Below are 14,603 nucleotides of genomic sequence, written 5' to 3'. Positions count from 1 at the left end.
GCTGGAAAGGCGCTTCCAGACTTTGGACCATCGCCAATTATAAGCTCACCTCCTTGCGAAAGAATGAAATTCCACGCAGATTTCGCATACAATGGCCCAAATTGGCAAGGGAAAAGCTCGTCGAGTGACCGTTGCGTCCGCGCGCGCCCTGCACGAAATCCTGCGATGGGCCTTTTAAGCATATTTATCACGTTCCTGCAATTTTCCCTTCGATCGTTCAGTTCGTTCATTCGGAAGATCTTCGAATTAGCCGATTTAAAAAATCAATAGGAGTGCGGAATTCGTGCGCGATTATCTTCCAACTGTGAGCGACCTTGGTCGTTTTGCTGCACACAGACCAGAGGAATTACTGGTGGAGAGAAAAGCTACAGCACACACACACGCACACTATATCCGTAGGAATGCTCGGGGTAACGGTTTGACCGAATTGACAAAAAATATGAAGACCGTATAAGAGCATTTATGAGAGTTTAATGGAGGATTCGCGTTGCACGCGTGTAATATGCGATTATTTATAAACGTGTCGGTGTAGCCTTCCGTCGAATCAGAGATAGCGGCGTGATGACTTTTACGATCGTCCACAGCGGATGAGCGGAGATTCCTCATCATTCGCAAAATTGCAAGTTTCCAGTATCATAACCGGGACGAGGATAATTGAACCGAGAACTGCGCGTGGTCGGTTCACTCCTCGTATAGCCTCTCCTACACCAGCGATATACTCGAACCTTGAAACATTTTAATTTATTTACTTTTTTTTTCTTTCAATATAAAAGCCTCGATGATTTTTTCTTCTCTTCTCGTCGATCTAATCGGATATTCGCAATTTTGTCGGCTTTCCAGCGGTTATTAGTCGAATGTGACTGCTGAAGTGGTCAAGTTTTTTCACTGGTCTTTTTGCATTCGCGTTGACAAAATTGGCGGGCAAGTGTAGCCGGACGAACGGGTTGGGAGGTACACGCGCGGCCTTCGTCGAGTGGAATCATGTTTTCCTGGCTTCAGGAATTCCGTATGAATATTTATGAACGGCCATCTCGACCTGGGTGCGGTGCACGGAATCTCCATTTCCTCGTTCGACCTTCGACATCTTTTAAGGCTTGTTTTTCTCTCTGCTGCTACGCTATGGAAAGGCTGCTGCACTTTCTCGCCAACTAGGAACGCCGCTAAATCCACGGACGACGTCTCCAACGATCAGACTGCGAAGGATTAAGAATTGTGTTCAATGTAATTCCCCCTCCCCCCCTCCCTCTATTATACACGCACACACGGGCAAACTAAAACTCGGTTTACCCCAACAAAGTCTAACAAATTCCAGTCTTATCTTTACGCTCGCGCTTCGAAATGAGTCCCTGCACGAATTCCCCCCACCCCCTTCCCCCTGCCCAACAAACTCTCAAAGCTCTTTGCTATACTCGCGCGAAAAGCTAAAATTAAACGACGATTTTTATCAACTTAACCACGCTTTTATCTTCCTGATACTATGCTTTTTTTCTTGTTGGTTCGTTCGAGCAAAAATTATTCCGCACGACTGGCAATTTTCGAGATCTCCCGCATTAAAATTCAAATCAGGAAGTTCCAATACACAAATTTAAACAAACTTATTTAATCCTGATTAAAGGAAAGTTTCTCCATTGTTAAAGTACGGTAAGTGCCGGTATGAACTTTGGTTATATACCTCGCAAATTTTTGCCGATATTTAAATTTCATTCGAGAAATCGAGACATCGTTGGAATTTCAGCGGCGGTTAGCGGAAAATGCTCGAGTTTGATATTTCGTGGGTTTTATTTAGAATGCAAGGATCGCGAGGAACTTATCGGGCCAGAGTTGGAAAAAGATGCGAATGGAGAAACGTGCAGAGTTTCTGGTCAATGAAAAGATTGTCGTGCCTGAATTTGGCGTATTGGCGTCGTTACGGAGTTAAATTTATTGAGGGCCCGCCGTGGAAGTTAGTTTCCTCGTGCGGAAAGAATCTCGAAGATCCTTCTCGGTGATTGCGATCTGTTCGATCCCTTTTCGCAATGGCGAATGCGTCTTTTCTAAGTGGAAAAGTGAGCGCCCCCTTTCGTCCCTTGCCCGTTCCCCCTCGATAGACACTCGAGAATCGTCGATAACGTCGCATCCAGTCCAGATACACTAAATATATATATAAGATCTGTACAATTCACAGAGTCGAATTTCATCTAGTAGCGTTCGTCAATCAAGTCCACTTTATACCGTTTCCACATGGCAACTTAGCATTAACAATGACTCGCGAAAGCTACTTAAAAAAAAAAAATGAAAAAAAAAAAGAAAAGTGAAACGTGGAAAATTTCCCCGAGGAACACTACTGGCGTATCGGATCGCAATACACTTGCATGTTTCCGGCTTTACAACAGATGATGTAGCAGGATAAAAGAGCGTTACGTATATAAACATGTATGAATCAAATTGGTAAAACGGGCCATCCGCGGAATACATATGATCTTCTTTAAAGCCACGCAACAGGTTGTTTAAATTCATTACCACTTTCTATTAATAATTACGTATAGAGCGAAATGCCAGAAATTGCATTATCAAACATCTAGATCCGCGGATTTAATTATTTCCGGGGTATATCTCTAATTGCTGCTCGTGTCTTTCGCTCGAAACGAATTACGTATAGCTTTGATAATCGGGACAATGACCCCTAACTATTTTATCTACCAAACATGTACTATATATACTGCAGTATTCTCGCGTTGCAAAGTGGCGCCGTAAGGTGAAAGTTGAGTTTTTCAGCACCGAACCTCGTTATATTGTTCGGATACACACTATATTAGATATATAGATATAGGATTTTTACGATAATTAGCAAACTCGTGTAAGCAGCTGTACATATAGCGTTCACCGGTTTCGTCGATTAGACCGCAAATCGTTTTCTCTCGTCGAAACAGGCTCGAGAATTCCTGCGCACGTTTTTATCCTCCCTCGATGCACTTGGTGAGAGTCACGGATCAATTTGCCGAGAACTCGTTCTTTCATAAACAGAGAATCTCATCCTTTTTCTTGATTCGAGTTCAAATGAAAGTTTACAACTTTCCTAGCAGGCCACTGGCCGGAAGTTGCACGCGATTCATAGCTTCCGTTAGCAGCATCTCCTCCTCGTTTTTCCCAAACTTTACGCTTTTCTCGCTTTAGGAAGATTTCAGCTTTTGTCGAGAGGGAGAGAGTGAGAGAGAATGAGGGGGGAAGGAGGAAGAGTGAGAGGGAAGAATTTTATGCCGACATCTGCTTTTAAATGGCACGGGTCGTTGAACGAAATCTTTCGAGGGTACACTCAAGTTTAATGGAGAATAATAGCGAGCGTGGCAGACGTGCATTCGATAGCCGAGAGAGTAAACGAGCGAACATAAATATATCAGCCAAATTGTCAAATATACTTTAAATTAATTATTGTAATCTTCGCAAGCGTTCGATTCGCTCTGCGAAAATTAACCGCTCCAACGGAACCATATTTAATCGCAACTTTGCGCTCAACGTTTATTTCGGTGATTAATTATTATATGCATCTGCCAGTTCGCACGCTGTTTTTTGCTCTGCCTAAAACTTATACCGTTAATTGATCGATCTAAGCGAACAATTACGAGATGCTGTCGAAAGGTGCACGGGGAATAATTTCCACTGAAAAATCCTTAATTGAGTGAAACTTTTTCATAGCTATCGTTCGTTATACATGGATAGATTGGTTTGCCAAGGAATAAACTGGTCGTTATCACTGCAACGGTATGCGTGTGTCGCGTAAACGCGTTGGACAGCCGTAACCGTGAAACGCGCACGGTAGAAATTAGATGTTGGATCGTTTTTTTTTTTTCCGTTAGAAAAGCGTTGACTGTTGTATAGAAACGAAATGACGTTTTGTCGCTGGCTGTCCATGCAGCAACCATCATGGGGATCTCGTTGGCCGCGAGAAAGTTGCTTTCGCTTTGCGAGCTGCGCGCTCTTTGCCTCTAAACGCGGCTGTTGTACGCGGCATGTATGCATCGAAACCTGTGAGCTTGGATGATTCAAAATTGTAATATTCGATATGCTTCCGCGCGGTGATAATTCATCGATCAAAGTCACAATTTTCTTTTTACCAAATTGAGGAGTACGTTTTATGGGAATATAAATAACACACTGCAATTTCAAATTCAGTCCAAGTGAATTTGTGCAGAGTCGGTTGGCACGGGAGTGGTTGGAAGGAAAATGTAAGTTCGTGAGGTCTTTTCTTTGATCAACGGTTTGTACCGTGTATATATATATATATATATATATATATGTATATACGTGTGTGTAGTGGTATGCGGTGTCGGTGCATATTGTGCAACCGTGGCTTGAGAAGGTCGTAGGTGGTCCCAGGTGTGTTACTCGACCAACGGGTTTCCACCGAGTGTAGTAAAGGCTTCGTGGAAGAGTACCCCTCCCCCCTCTCTCTTTTTCTCTACGCTGGTTTCTCCGTTTCTCTCTCACTCTCTTTGAAAACGATACAGAGCTGCGGCTTCCGGAAAACACGTGTCTTCACTTGACTCGTGTCTCTATTTCCGCGGTTGCACCGACGATAGACAAGCATTTGGATCTGGTTCCCGTATATATTCCCGCAAACAAACAAATTTTTTTAGTTTTCTCCATTAGTTTTCCTTGCAAAAACTTTATTCCTATGTAACCAAATAGTTTTCGAAAAAGAATCGTGAGTGCGGATTGACAAAAGCGAAGATTATCGTTTAGAAGAGTGAAAATTTGATTTGACGAGAATATCAGCAAGTTTTGTTCATAGAATTATTAAAAAATTGCAAGTTAAGCATTTTTTGGGTTTGGTGTGTTACATATAGGATAGGTCGAGGGTAAAATAGGTACAGAATAATGGGGTGAGCTAGGGTGTTAGGGATTATAGGATGACAAGGGTTGGTCGAGACAATGAGGGAAGCTAGTATAGATCCAGGATCGCGTGGATCCTGTACAAGCCCGGAACGCTGAATGCAATTAAGGATTATGTGGCCTAGTGTAATCATTCGAACAATGCCAGACTTTTACTGGCGATATTATCGTGTCTTTGCGCCATTGTGACATTAAAGCTTCACGGACGATGCTGGTCCGAGCGATTTTGCCTTTGGAGCATGTCTGGTAGATTCGGGAGGTAAAGGGGATATGCCGGGGTTGTTTCACTCACCCTTTCCCCTGTCAACTAGAGTCTAGCTCGGGGCTACTCGCATCGGAGGGTTACGCAATTTTGCCATCGTGCCCTCTGCTCCACCGTTGCCAATCTGTCCAACTGTCCGAATCACGATTGACGATTGCAAACAACCCGCCTCGTTCCATATCCTTCGACTCCCCCCCCCCCTCCCCCTCCACCTGCTAATTCACCGTATAACTCTACTTACTTAGATCGCTTTCATTTCATTATTCGTAATTTCCATTTCCTCTTTATTGCTCAACCATTTCAAATTAAACGCGTCATTCTATAAAGCTTCCGCTGAAACGACTCGAATGGATTTTTTTCAATGAAAAAGTTGATCGTTGGATTTCTATAATTATATAGCCTTTGGTTCTTCAAACTTTCCGATATATTTCTACAAGAGTCCTTGAGAGTGCTCGGTAAAAGGGAGAAAGGGAACTAATAATTTGCGAGGAGACATGGAATATTATTAATCCGTGCAATGTCAAAGAGTTGCTAAATTCGTTACCGAATATATATATATATGTGTTCCACTCGTGGCTCGCTGTAAATTAAGCGCATTCAATTGACGAATTTATTGGACAGAATTGATTTAAGTCTCGTCTGATGTGCAGGTGGAAAACTTCCAAGTGGAAGTTTGTCAAGAAAAAAATTTTCCATGGGAATTTTTAGAGTGCTCAATGACCGCCTATAAAATAGAGGCAGCGGTGCTCGGAGGTATATAGAGGATCTATATGTATAGACTTAAATTAACGGGCTGGCTCGTTTCAATGCTTGCTTTACCACGATCCTTTCCTTTTCCGATTTGCACGAATGTATTAGTGTATGCTTCTATTCTGTGGCACAGCAGTGAAGCTCTCTTCTCTCCATTCACTGAAAAGTCTTCAACTATATATATATACGGTATACCTCTCTGGATAGCAGGCTAAATAATTGAAATAAATTACGTCTGATTTTTATTTACTTCTGTTTTATCCTCGAAAACTGTATATACATATTTACGTGCTATGTGGAGTATGTACGTATATATATATATATATATATATATATATATATATGTGTGCATTGCTATACTAAATAGGTATTCGCGTCATTAAGGATGAGACTCGTTAATGTAAAAGTCCACAAGTCCCGTGTGGTTTGGTGCTGCATGGGTTTCAGTGCAGCTTGGTTTCAACGGTGTGATCCATTTTCAGGTGTAGGTCGACGAACCCTTCTTCTTGCAAATCCGATTTGCGCCAAGTTTCCACTCGATTCAATCGAAGCTGCAGAAATACCCGGTTGCCGAGAGTTTCCCTAGGAAAAGAAATCGAAAGAAATCTTTGGCCAGCAGCAGAGATTACGGAATGTCTCACTAGCTTTCAGCGATTAAAGGGATCCTTTCCCGACACTGGCCAGGACTCCCTTTGTCATATTTTAGTACCGAGTCCCTCATTGATCTCTTCCTGAAAGGATCTCTCACGATTTCTTCGGGGATTTAAATCCTTCATAGCTGCCGTAATATCCGACTTTTTTGTCCGCAAAGAAGATAAAATGACGTACATAAGCCGGATTTATTTCATATTTTTGTATCATCGCGTGTATTTTCGCCAAAGATTACCAAAGATCTGCCTGAGAAGACAATTGCTCTGCACTCGGCCAATGGGATTTATTTGGTTAGAAAAGGAAGAAGACTTCCGGTTATATGGAGGACAGCAAAGTTTCTCGAAGTATTAGCTCATAATCTTTAGCTTGTTTTATTTTTTCCTCTTCGCCCTTCTATCTGTCTGTTATCCTCTATGTATTCCTTTTGTAGGCGTTTAAAACTTTACTCTGTCTCGTGGTGGGTAACTGTGAGGTAAAAAAAGTGTCTAATCCGAGTCAAGTGCTGTTTGGCTGACTTGGATGCACGAAGTAAGGCAACGAATTGTCCTCGAGATGCAAATTCCAAGCGGAAAGTTTCTCATGCATATATGGATTATGTATGTCATAATACCTCCGTATATATTCACATAGGTACGTCGAACTTTACTGCTGGGATCCTCTCCGCGTATAAAAGCATTTCTAAAAAACAAGTTTTTGCGGAACTTTGGATACTATGCATGGATATCAAACAATTTATATAGATGTGTATATATATATATCTATGCACACATTTATTTTTGTTTTCAGTTTAACCTGCAAACATTACAATTGTATTACGTTTAACGTTTATTTTAATCGCCAGTGAATCCTTTTTCACAAAACAAGCCAAATATGCATACCTCATTATAAATTTGTATGTTCTCTCGTACATTTTCAGTGTAGTAAATGTGTATATCAGTAAACATATACCAATGGATAATTAGCGGAAGTTTGTAGATCAAATATATATATAGTATACTGCATCGAGCGTGTATTCCTATTAGGCGTATATTAGTCGCTATTTCAGCTATGTTAAATTTGCACTTGGTTTCTGCTCTCAGGAATCGCTATCGCTATAAATCAAAGAAGCGTTTAATAATAATAAGGCTTTGGATATTTATGAATGTATCAACGCTTTACAGTTTTCTTGGTAATTCATCGCGATTACAGCGGAGATACGCGTGGATTATAAAATGAGACAAACAAGATTTTGAAGCAAGTACGAACGTCCCGTTGATAATTATCGATGCAGGTCCCAAAAATTCGACCGGTTTTACTCGTCGGCGTTTCTAACGGTGAATCGACTTCTATTCGTCTCCCCCAACCTTTCCCCCTCCCCCCCCCCCTCTCTCTTTCTCTCCTTCAGACCGTTTCAGGTGAGCACTCATCACTCCCACTCCCCAACTTTTTTCTACACACGAATAGTAGCGCTCGCTGATAGAAGTCAATAACTACGGAAAACATTCGGAAAATTTATCCAGTGCAATCGGATAAAAACTTGGCTTCGGGTGTATCCATTTCAGTATGAAAATATTTCTCTGATTTTTTTACATTCGCTCGGTTGGCCAAAGGAGATCCCTCGGGGTAAAAGTAAAGCATTCGCGTTTGTAGAATTTGATCAACCTCTGCAGGGATAAATCGAAAGCTATAAATGAAAATGAAACGAAGCTTTCAATCAAGTTGATCATTATTTTCCTAAGAGTTTATATATACATATTTATGAGAGATTTGGATATTTAAAATTAATAAACGAAAAACTCTAACGCTTTGCACTGCGAGCAGTTGCAGAGCCGTTCAGTTAACTTTACGTATTGACGTTTAAACATCGCTCGAGACTGCCGCTTAATTAGGACCAAAACTCATTAAAGCCGCGACTGTCTCTAATTTGTCGCACACTAACAGCGAGAAGCAAAGGGGAAGGAGTCTGGCTTCCGAGGAAATTATGTCAAGCTATATGTTCATATGTGTGCACCAATGGCAAAGATTTATCAGTTTTACTACCACGTTTATACCATGGTATAACTTTAAATTTTATTCACAGATGGTGTAAGCGCTAACTAATTATACCTTTTTTGATTTTACTAGTTTACATTTAATTTATTCAGCCACTCTGATAAAAGGTTCAAACCGCTTGCTTTAGATGGAATTACTAAATAATTTTATTATTTCTTGCTGTTTTATTTTTTTTTGTACTACGATTGTACATTAGTTTGCGATAAAAGCAGTTTATCACGATTCACGGTGGTAAAAGTCCATTGTATGGTTCGATAGTTCTCCCTTTACAGGCTAGAAAGGCAGTAAATTTGTTGGTATAGGTGAACCCGTTGGAGCCCGGAAGGCATGGCCAGCGGCTGCGATCCTGCAAGGTCAAAAGGTCGAGCCCAAGAGACCCACATTTCTCTGCCCAGTGTAAAATCACTGGTTCCGAGGAACGGAGATAAGACTGCGAAGAGAAAAAGAAGAAGAGTCGAGTTAAGCAATGCACATCGTAACTTTTAATTCAAAAAACAAGAGTGAAACGATGAATAGGAATATACGAGCTAGAGCAGAATGGAAAGCAAGAGTGCAGTATTTAGTATACAACGTGAAAGGATCTAAACTGGGACAGAAATTAATTCAAGTTTCTTAAATATACTATAGGCTGTGGTCCTGAATCGAGTCTTTTGCTCGACACCGTGAAGAGAAGCTAAACCAAGATGGAATAAAACGTTGACGAGGTGAAATGATTTGGGTCAGAGGACTAAAGTGAACGAGGGGGGGGGGGGGGGGGGGGTAATGAAATAGCAAGAATCGTGCGAAATTATTCAGAGCAAAAATCATCCTTTCTTTTATGGGCTTTTATCTCCGATTCAATGTGAGGAAGGAATTCCAGAGCACTTGGTATATCGTAAATTGTTTCTGCATCGTTTCTGATTACGACCCGTTTCCGGCCGAGTGGAGATGCCGCGGGAGAAGCAGTTTTACGAAGAAGAATGAATTCATACCAGGATGCAAGTATTGTTCTACGAAGCATTAAACTAAAGCAAGTCGAATCGTTATTCCAAGTTCTTTCAGACTTCGCTTTGCGGTATAACTGAGAAGAAATTGTCAGTATCTTGTCGCTATAGCCATTTTAAATCACCATACTTCACGTTTTATTATCTCGCATTACTTTCATATTATATATATATATATATATATATATATACTCTATTCAGTATGCATAAAAATATTTCTCTCAAATTTTCATATCCAGATAAAACGTTCTTACGCAACTCTTTCAGTTTTACCATGTCGTATAGATTGCATCATACTGCAAGGGAGCGATGACTCGATGACTTGATTAAAATAAATGAGTCTTAGGAGGATTTGCATGTTGTGATCGAATGTTGGCACTGTGTCGAGGCAATCTAAAATTTAGATCAGTCGATGCTGGGGTAGATACATCTCGGGTGGGGTATAGAAAGGAGAGGAAAGGCGTAGAGGGTGGTGCTGAAGAAGGGAGACGGATGGAAATGGAGAAACAGAGGGCAAAGTGGAAAAAGAAGGGTTGACTACCACACGAACGCGGATGGTATGTAGATTCATCGACACGCATCGGATATGCCATTTACACCAACTTGCTTGGCGCGCGCACGAAATTCATGCACCGTGTACCGTTAGTCGACATTCATTGGCTTCTTCTCCTTCTTCTTCTTCTTCTTCATCTCCATCTCCTTCCAGCCTTCAGGTTCCGCACCATGGTAGTTCTCTTGACATCAACGGCTTCTGCTCGCCAATAACAGAACTCATGATTCTTCTTACCAATTTCTTCCTCTCTCTCTTTCTTCTTCTTCTTCTTTTTCTTCTTTTTACTCATTTTTATCTTATCGTCTCCATTTTATTAGACTTCCCGGTACCGAGATAATTCTACTTACCGTCCCGTTACGATTTTCAAGAAAATTACTGGTATCCAACTGTCGGAGAGAAAGGAGACGTAATTGCAGTGAATTAATGCAAGTAAGAGAGAAATTTGAACTTGCAATAACGATGTTTGCATTGTCTCCAGCCAGAGAAGAAAGGGAGATAGAAAAGAGCTATTGGACAATCTTTAATAAGCACGATGGCAAATATTTGGATAAGGTGAATTATTATTTGGCGTTATAATAATAACTCTCTCACTCTTTAGAATTCTCCTTTAAAATTGAAGGCATTCCCATATCTTTAGTCTTTTAATCAAGAAAATTTCGCATCAAATGTTTTGCGCGATTGTCCCTAATTTGACGACTGGCGGAATTCATCGTCGTGAATGGCGAAGATCGCGTCAAGGAATTACGAATGAACGGATGATTAATGAACGGGAATCGACCTTTACTATATATATATATATATATATTATACAATATTTGAGTGCTTGGTATTTGGGCGTAGGGAGTCGAGCAGCGATTGGATGAAGCGAGCGGTTAAAAATGAGGTCCTGCGAGGTCATCAGGAAATCCTTTATGCAGAAACCGGTTTGGGAAAGGAACGGACAGTTTGCGAGGTGTTCGCGTCACTTTGGTCTGTACGCCTCTCTTGCAAGGTATACAGCGTTGCGTAATTCTCCACGTGTAACATTACTCGTATGAAAATAGTCAAATCGTATACGAGCTTCGCAGCCAACTTTCTAGCAAAGCAATGACCGTATATACACAGGCAGCAAATATTTCAGCCGTTTGCTCCTTTACCAGTAACACAAGCATCCTTTACTTCAGCTCATAATACTCATTGTTTCATTATATTATATATATATATATATATATATCTATAGCATTCGATTGGAATCTCAATCCATTGCAAGATTTAGTACCGAACTTCGGGGAACACAGAAAGAGAGAGCGAGTTTGTCTCCGCTTAAAATGAAGCTCGTTAGATGCATTTTCAAGTGGTTTTATTGGCCATCTATTCTTTAAGAACTGAAAGATAAATCGTGTATCTTTTGATTTGGAGTGGAACAATCAATTGGATTATGTTCCGTTAATGGAAAACGACCTCGGAGCGTATGACCTGGCTGAGATATATCTCTTAGGAGGAATCGCGTTGCGGGAAGGTGATTCTCTATCGTTCGCTCACCTCGAACACGTTCTTTCATGATTGAGTCTCGCTTCGGGGCAATCCGAAGATTCTCATTGCTCGCCCAACAGGCCTCTGCCATTGCGTAACGATCGCGTTTAAAACGTCGCCCGGTAACTCCGCTTTCCATCCAACAAATTATTAATGTTCGTTGAAATGAAATTGCTCAGCTTTATTCTCTCACCAAACCTAAAGTATTGTGAGAGCAAAAGTTCCTTGCTCGCTAAACTATCGTAACCTCATCAACCGAGCAACCATTTGAAACTCAAACACGACTCTTCCATTTTTCACTTTTAATTTCTTATTACGATCATGAAGCATTTGTTCTTCCAGCCTCCAACTTTATGCTCAGCTTTCATAAATATTGCTTTTTTTATCTCCACCATAGATTGAAATTAGCATCAGTGTAGGAAGATATACATATTTACTTAAAAATTGAACTTTGCGATCTTGATAAAGTAAGAAATTTGTTGCGGAAGCTGAGGATTTCTTTGAAGCTGACTTTGATTGCAAAGTCGACCGTGTTTGAGCAATCTTGTAAAGTAGCAAAAATCCTGATTGCTTGCTACGGCGGTTTAACACAAGATCATGCGTTTAATTGTTTCTTTTTTCATTATATTAATTAAAGTGGGATATGATACACTCAAGTGCTACGTTTCAAATTAACGTTAGTGTCCACTGAGAAATGCGAAGCTCGAATGCTCCGCATCGGGACAGTTCCGCGGTATTTATAATGTTCGAGCGATCAGACACGTCTGCGAATTACAAGAATTCACTCGGCCGTTAAATTGCGATCGATTTTGTGGACACTCGATTGATACGCGTGACAAAAGTTACGAATTATACCTTTCTGTGGATTTGTCACCAATTCTTTGTTCTCGTTCACCGAAACGGTAGAAAAATTACGTTGCTCGCCGTCCGAAAGTATATAACCTTTAATCCACGAAAAATTTGGGATTTAAATTTTGGAAGAAAAATAATATTAATATTAGAGTCCGTAGCTGCACGGATTGAAAATGGCTTAATTATTCCTCGTACAGTGCATCCCTGCGAAAATTCAGTCTGGAATTCGGTTTGTGGCTGCCTGCATTACGCGACACTGTTGCCCAAGTTGAGAGGCAGCTCGCACCAGTCCAGCCAAGGTAGTCGAATCGATCCTTCGGTGGCAGACAAATTAAACTAGGTTTGCCAACATTACCTGCTTGCCTTGTGTCCTTTCCGTCACTTGCAGCTGCAACGGATACGGAAACACCAAAATTACCAGCCAAATCAGAGTTATATTTGCACAGGAACTTTGACAAGTTAACTACACGTAACAATTTGCTTGATAAACGATCATACGATAATATCACATTAGACATAAAATTACCGAAGTGTCTCTCGTTTCCTCGAAATATCTCGGAAAAAAAAATTTCTCAAGGAAACACTAAATAAGATGATCGTTCCGATACTATCTTACTGTCACTCGATGTTTATCGGCCAATCATAAAGTGCTTCTAGTATCGCGAACGATTCAAGTACAAAGTTTTGGAATTCCATTAATTTGGCGCGTTTGAAGCAGCCCGGAGCCACTTGCTCAGCCACGCATTAGCAAAACATAGTTTTGCAAACTTGACGAACCCTTGGAACTTTTTTGAGTCACAGCCATACCATACCTGCCAATATCGGTAAATTCTAACAATTTTGCTGGTGTAAAGTGAGCCATTATGCAGAGGGTGCTGCGACGCCTTACTCATACGCAGGTCTCTGGACGGCCCTGAAAGGGCGGGAGGAGAAGAACGAGCAACCAAGCAGCTCAAGATGTCGTTTTAAATTTCTAGCAGGAGTGGAGAAAGAGGACTCTGCGGCGAACGATGGAAGGCACCTTCTCAAAGCAGGAATGCCTCAGGTGCTTTTGGAAACGTGGTCCCCCTCTCAGATTCGGTGCACAGCTTCCCGTTATTCGCCCTCCATATCCTGAAATAAACTTCTACCTCACCGATAACCTGTTATCCACTCGCTGCACAAAAACCTTACAATTTTGTTTGACTGACCAAATTCTGATAAACCCATTTTCGTCATCCAACATTTCCACAGCTTTTCCAAGCTCCTCGAGCTATTTTCCACATTCCATTTTCACATTCGATTCACCGTTTACACATAAGACTAGCATTCGTGTAGCTGCGAAAAAGTTCAAGGTCATTTCGCACGTTCAGTCTAATTGCCACATGCATTTATACGTACAGATGCATTCGTTCAGAATACTGATGTTAAAGAGGAAGATAAATACTAGCGAAGGTTTATCCAGCTGGTATGTACGAGATGATGAAATTATCGAACGGAAGCTATTTATGCAAAATATAGTCGCTTTACATCGAACGTTTATAACGCGATATCCATTATTCAACGAATTCAATCATGTATTTTGATGGAATTAAAACAGTTGTTGCTTTTTTCAATTTACAGAACATTTTGGACAAGTTTAATCCAGGAGCGAGGCAGTTGATCAACGCTGGCAAGGCATACCTGAAAGCTCTTCACGGTGAGTGAATTAAATTGAACATTTGGGGGATGCAAGGGATGCGTAAAAATCAAGGGGGAGTAAGAGGGTGAAGGGAGAACGCTGCGCGCGAGACAGAGAGGGCAAAGCATGAAAAGGGCAGAAGTTATGGAGAGAAGTTTATGCCGTCTCCTGGGTCCTGTTTCAGGATCGAATTGCCAGCTCGTCACAATTGCGTAGCAGGGAGCGCCGATGTCGAGCTTTTATTACATTCCAATTCGTCCTCCGTCGTATTTTTTCCCTCTCGCACACTTCCACCATCCCCGGAGCCTCGCGTGTTTCCTCTTTTTCACGGTCAGAATCTCCCTCTGGAGTCGTCCCGATCGATTAGTCTTGTTTCGATGCTTTTTATTTCTCACCAAGGTGACCCTTGCTTCTCCCTCTCCTCGGGTATTAAATTTCACGTAGCTCCTGCAACGACGCTCGGCTTCCCTTCGCTGTGGA

At 41.3% G+C, this 14,603-nt stretch overlaps 1 protein-coding gene across 2 annotated transcripts in view; it reads left to right on the top strand.

The window, feature by feature from the left end:
- Nucleotides 1-14,603, top strand: part of IRSp53 (Insulin receptor substrate 53 kDa) — a 96,112-nt gene that overhangs the window by 22,446 nt on the left and 59,063 nt on the right. For both annotated transcript variants that reach the window (XM_066728655.1, XM_066728654.1), the window contains exon 3: nt 14,066-14,141. In XM_066728655.1, coding sequence (XP_066584752.1) covers nt 14,066-14,141 — 76 coding nt within the window. The remainder of the gene's footprint in view (nt 1-14,065; nt 14,142-14,603) is intronic.

Source organism: Prorops nasuta, unplaced genomic scaffold (genome assembly GCF_024137725.1).
Source record: "Prorops nasuta isolate Cenicafe-Biocafe unplaced genomic scaffold, Cenicafe_Pnas_1.2 PNAS00006, whole genome shotgun sequence".
Taxonomy (NCBI): Eukaryota; Metazoa; Arthropoda; class Insecta; order Hymenoptera; family Bethylidae; genus Prorops; species Prorops nasuta.
Note: the sequence above shows the minus strand (reverse complement) of the source record. Positions and strands in the feature narration are given on the sequence as shown.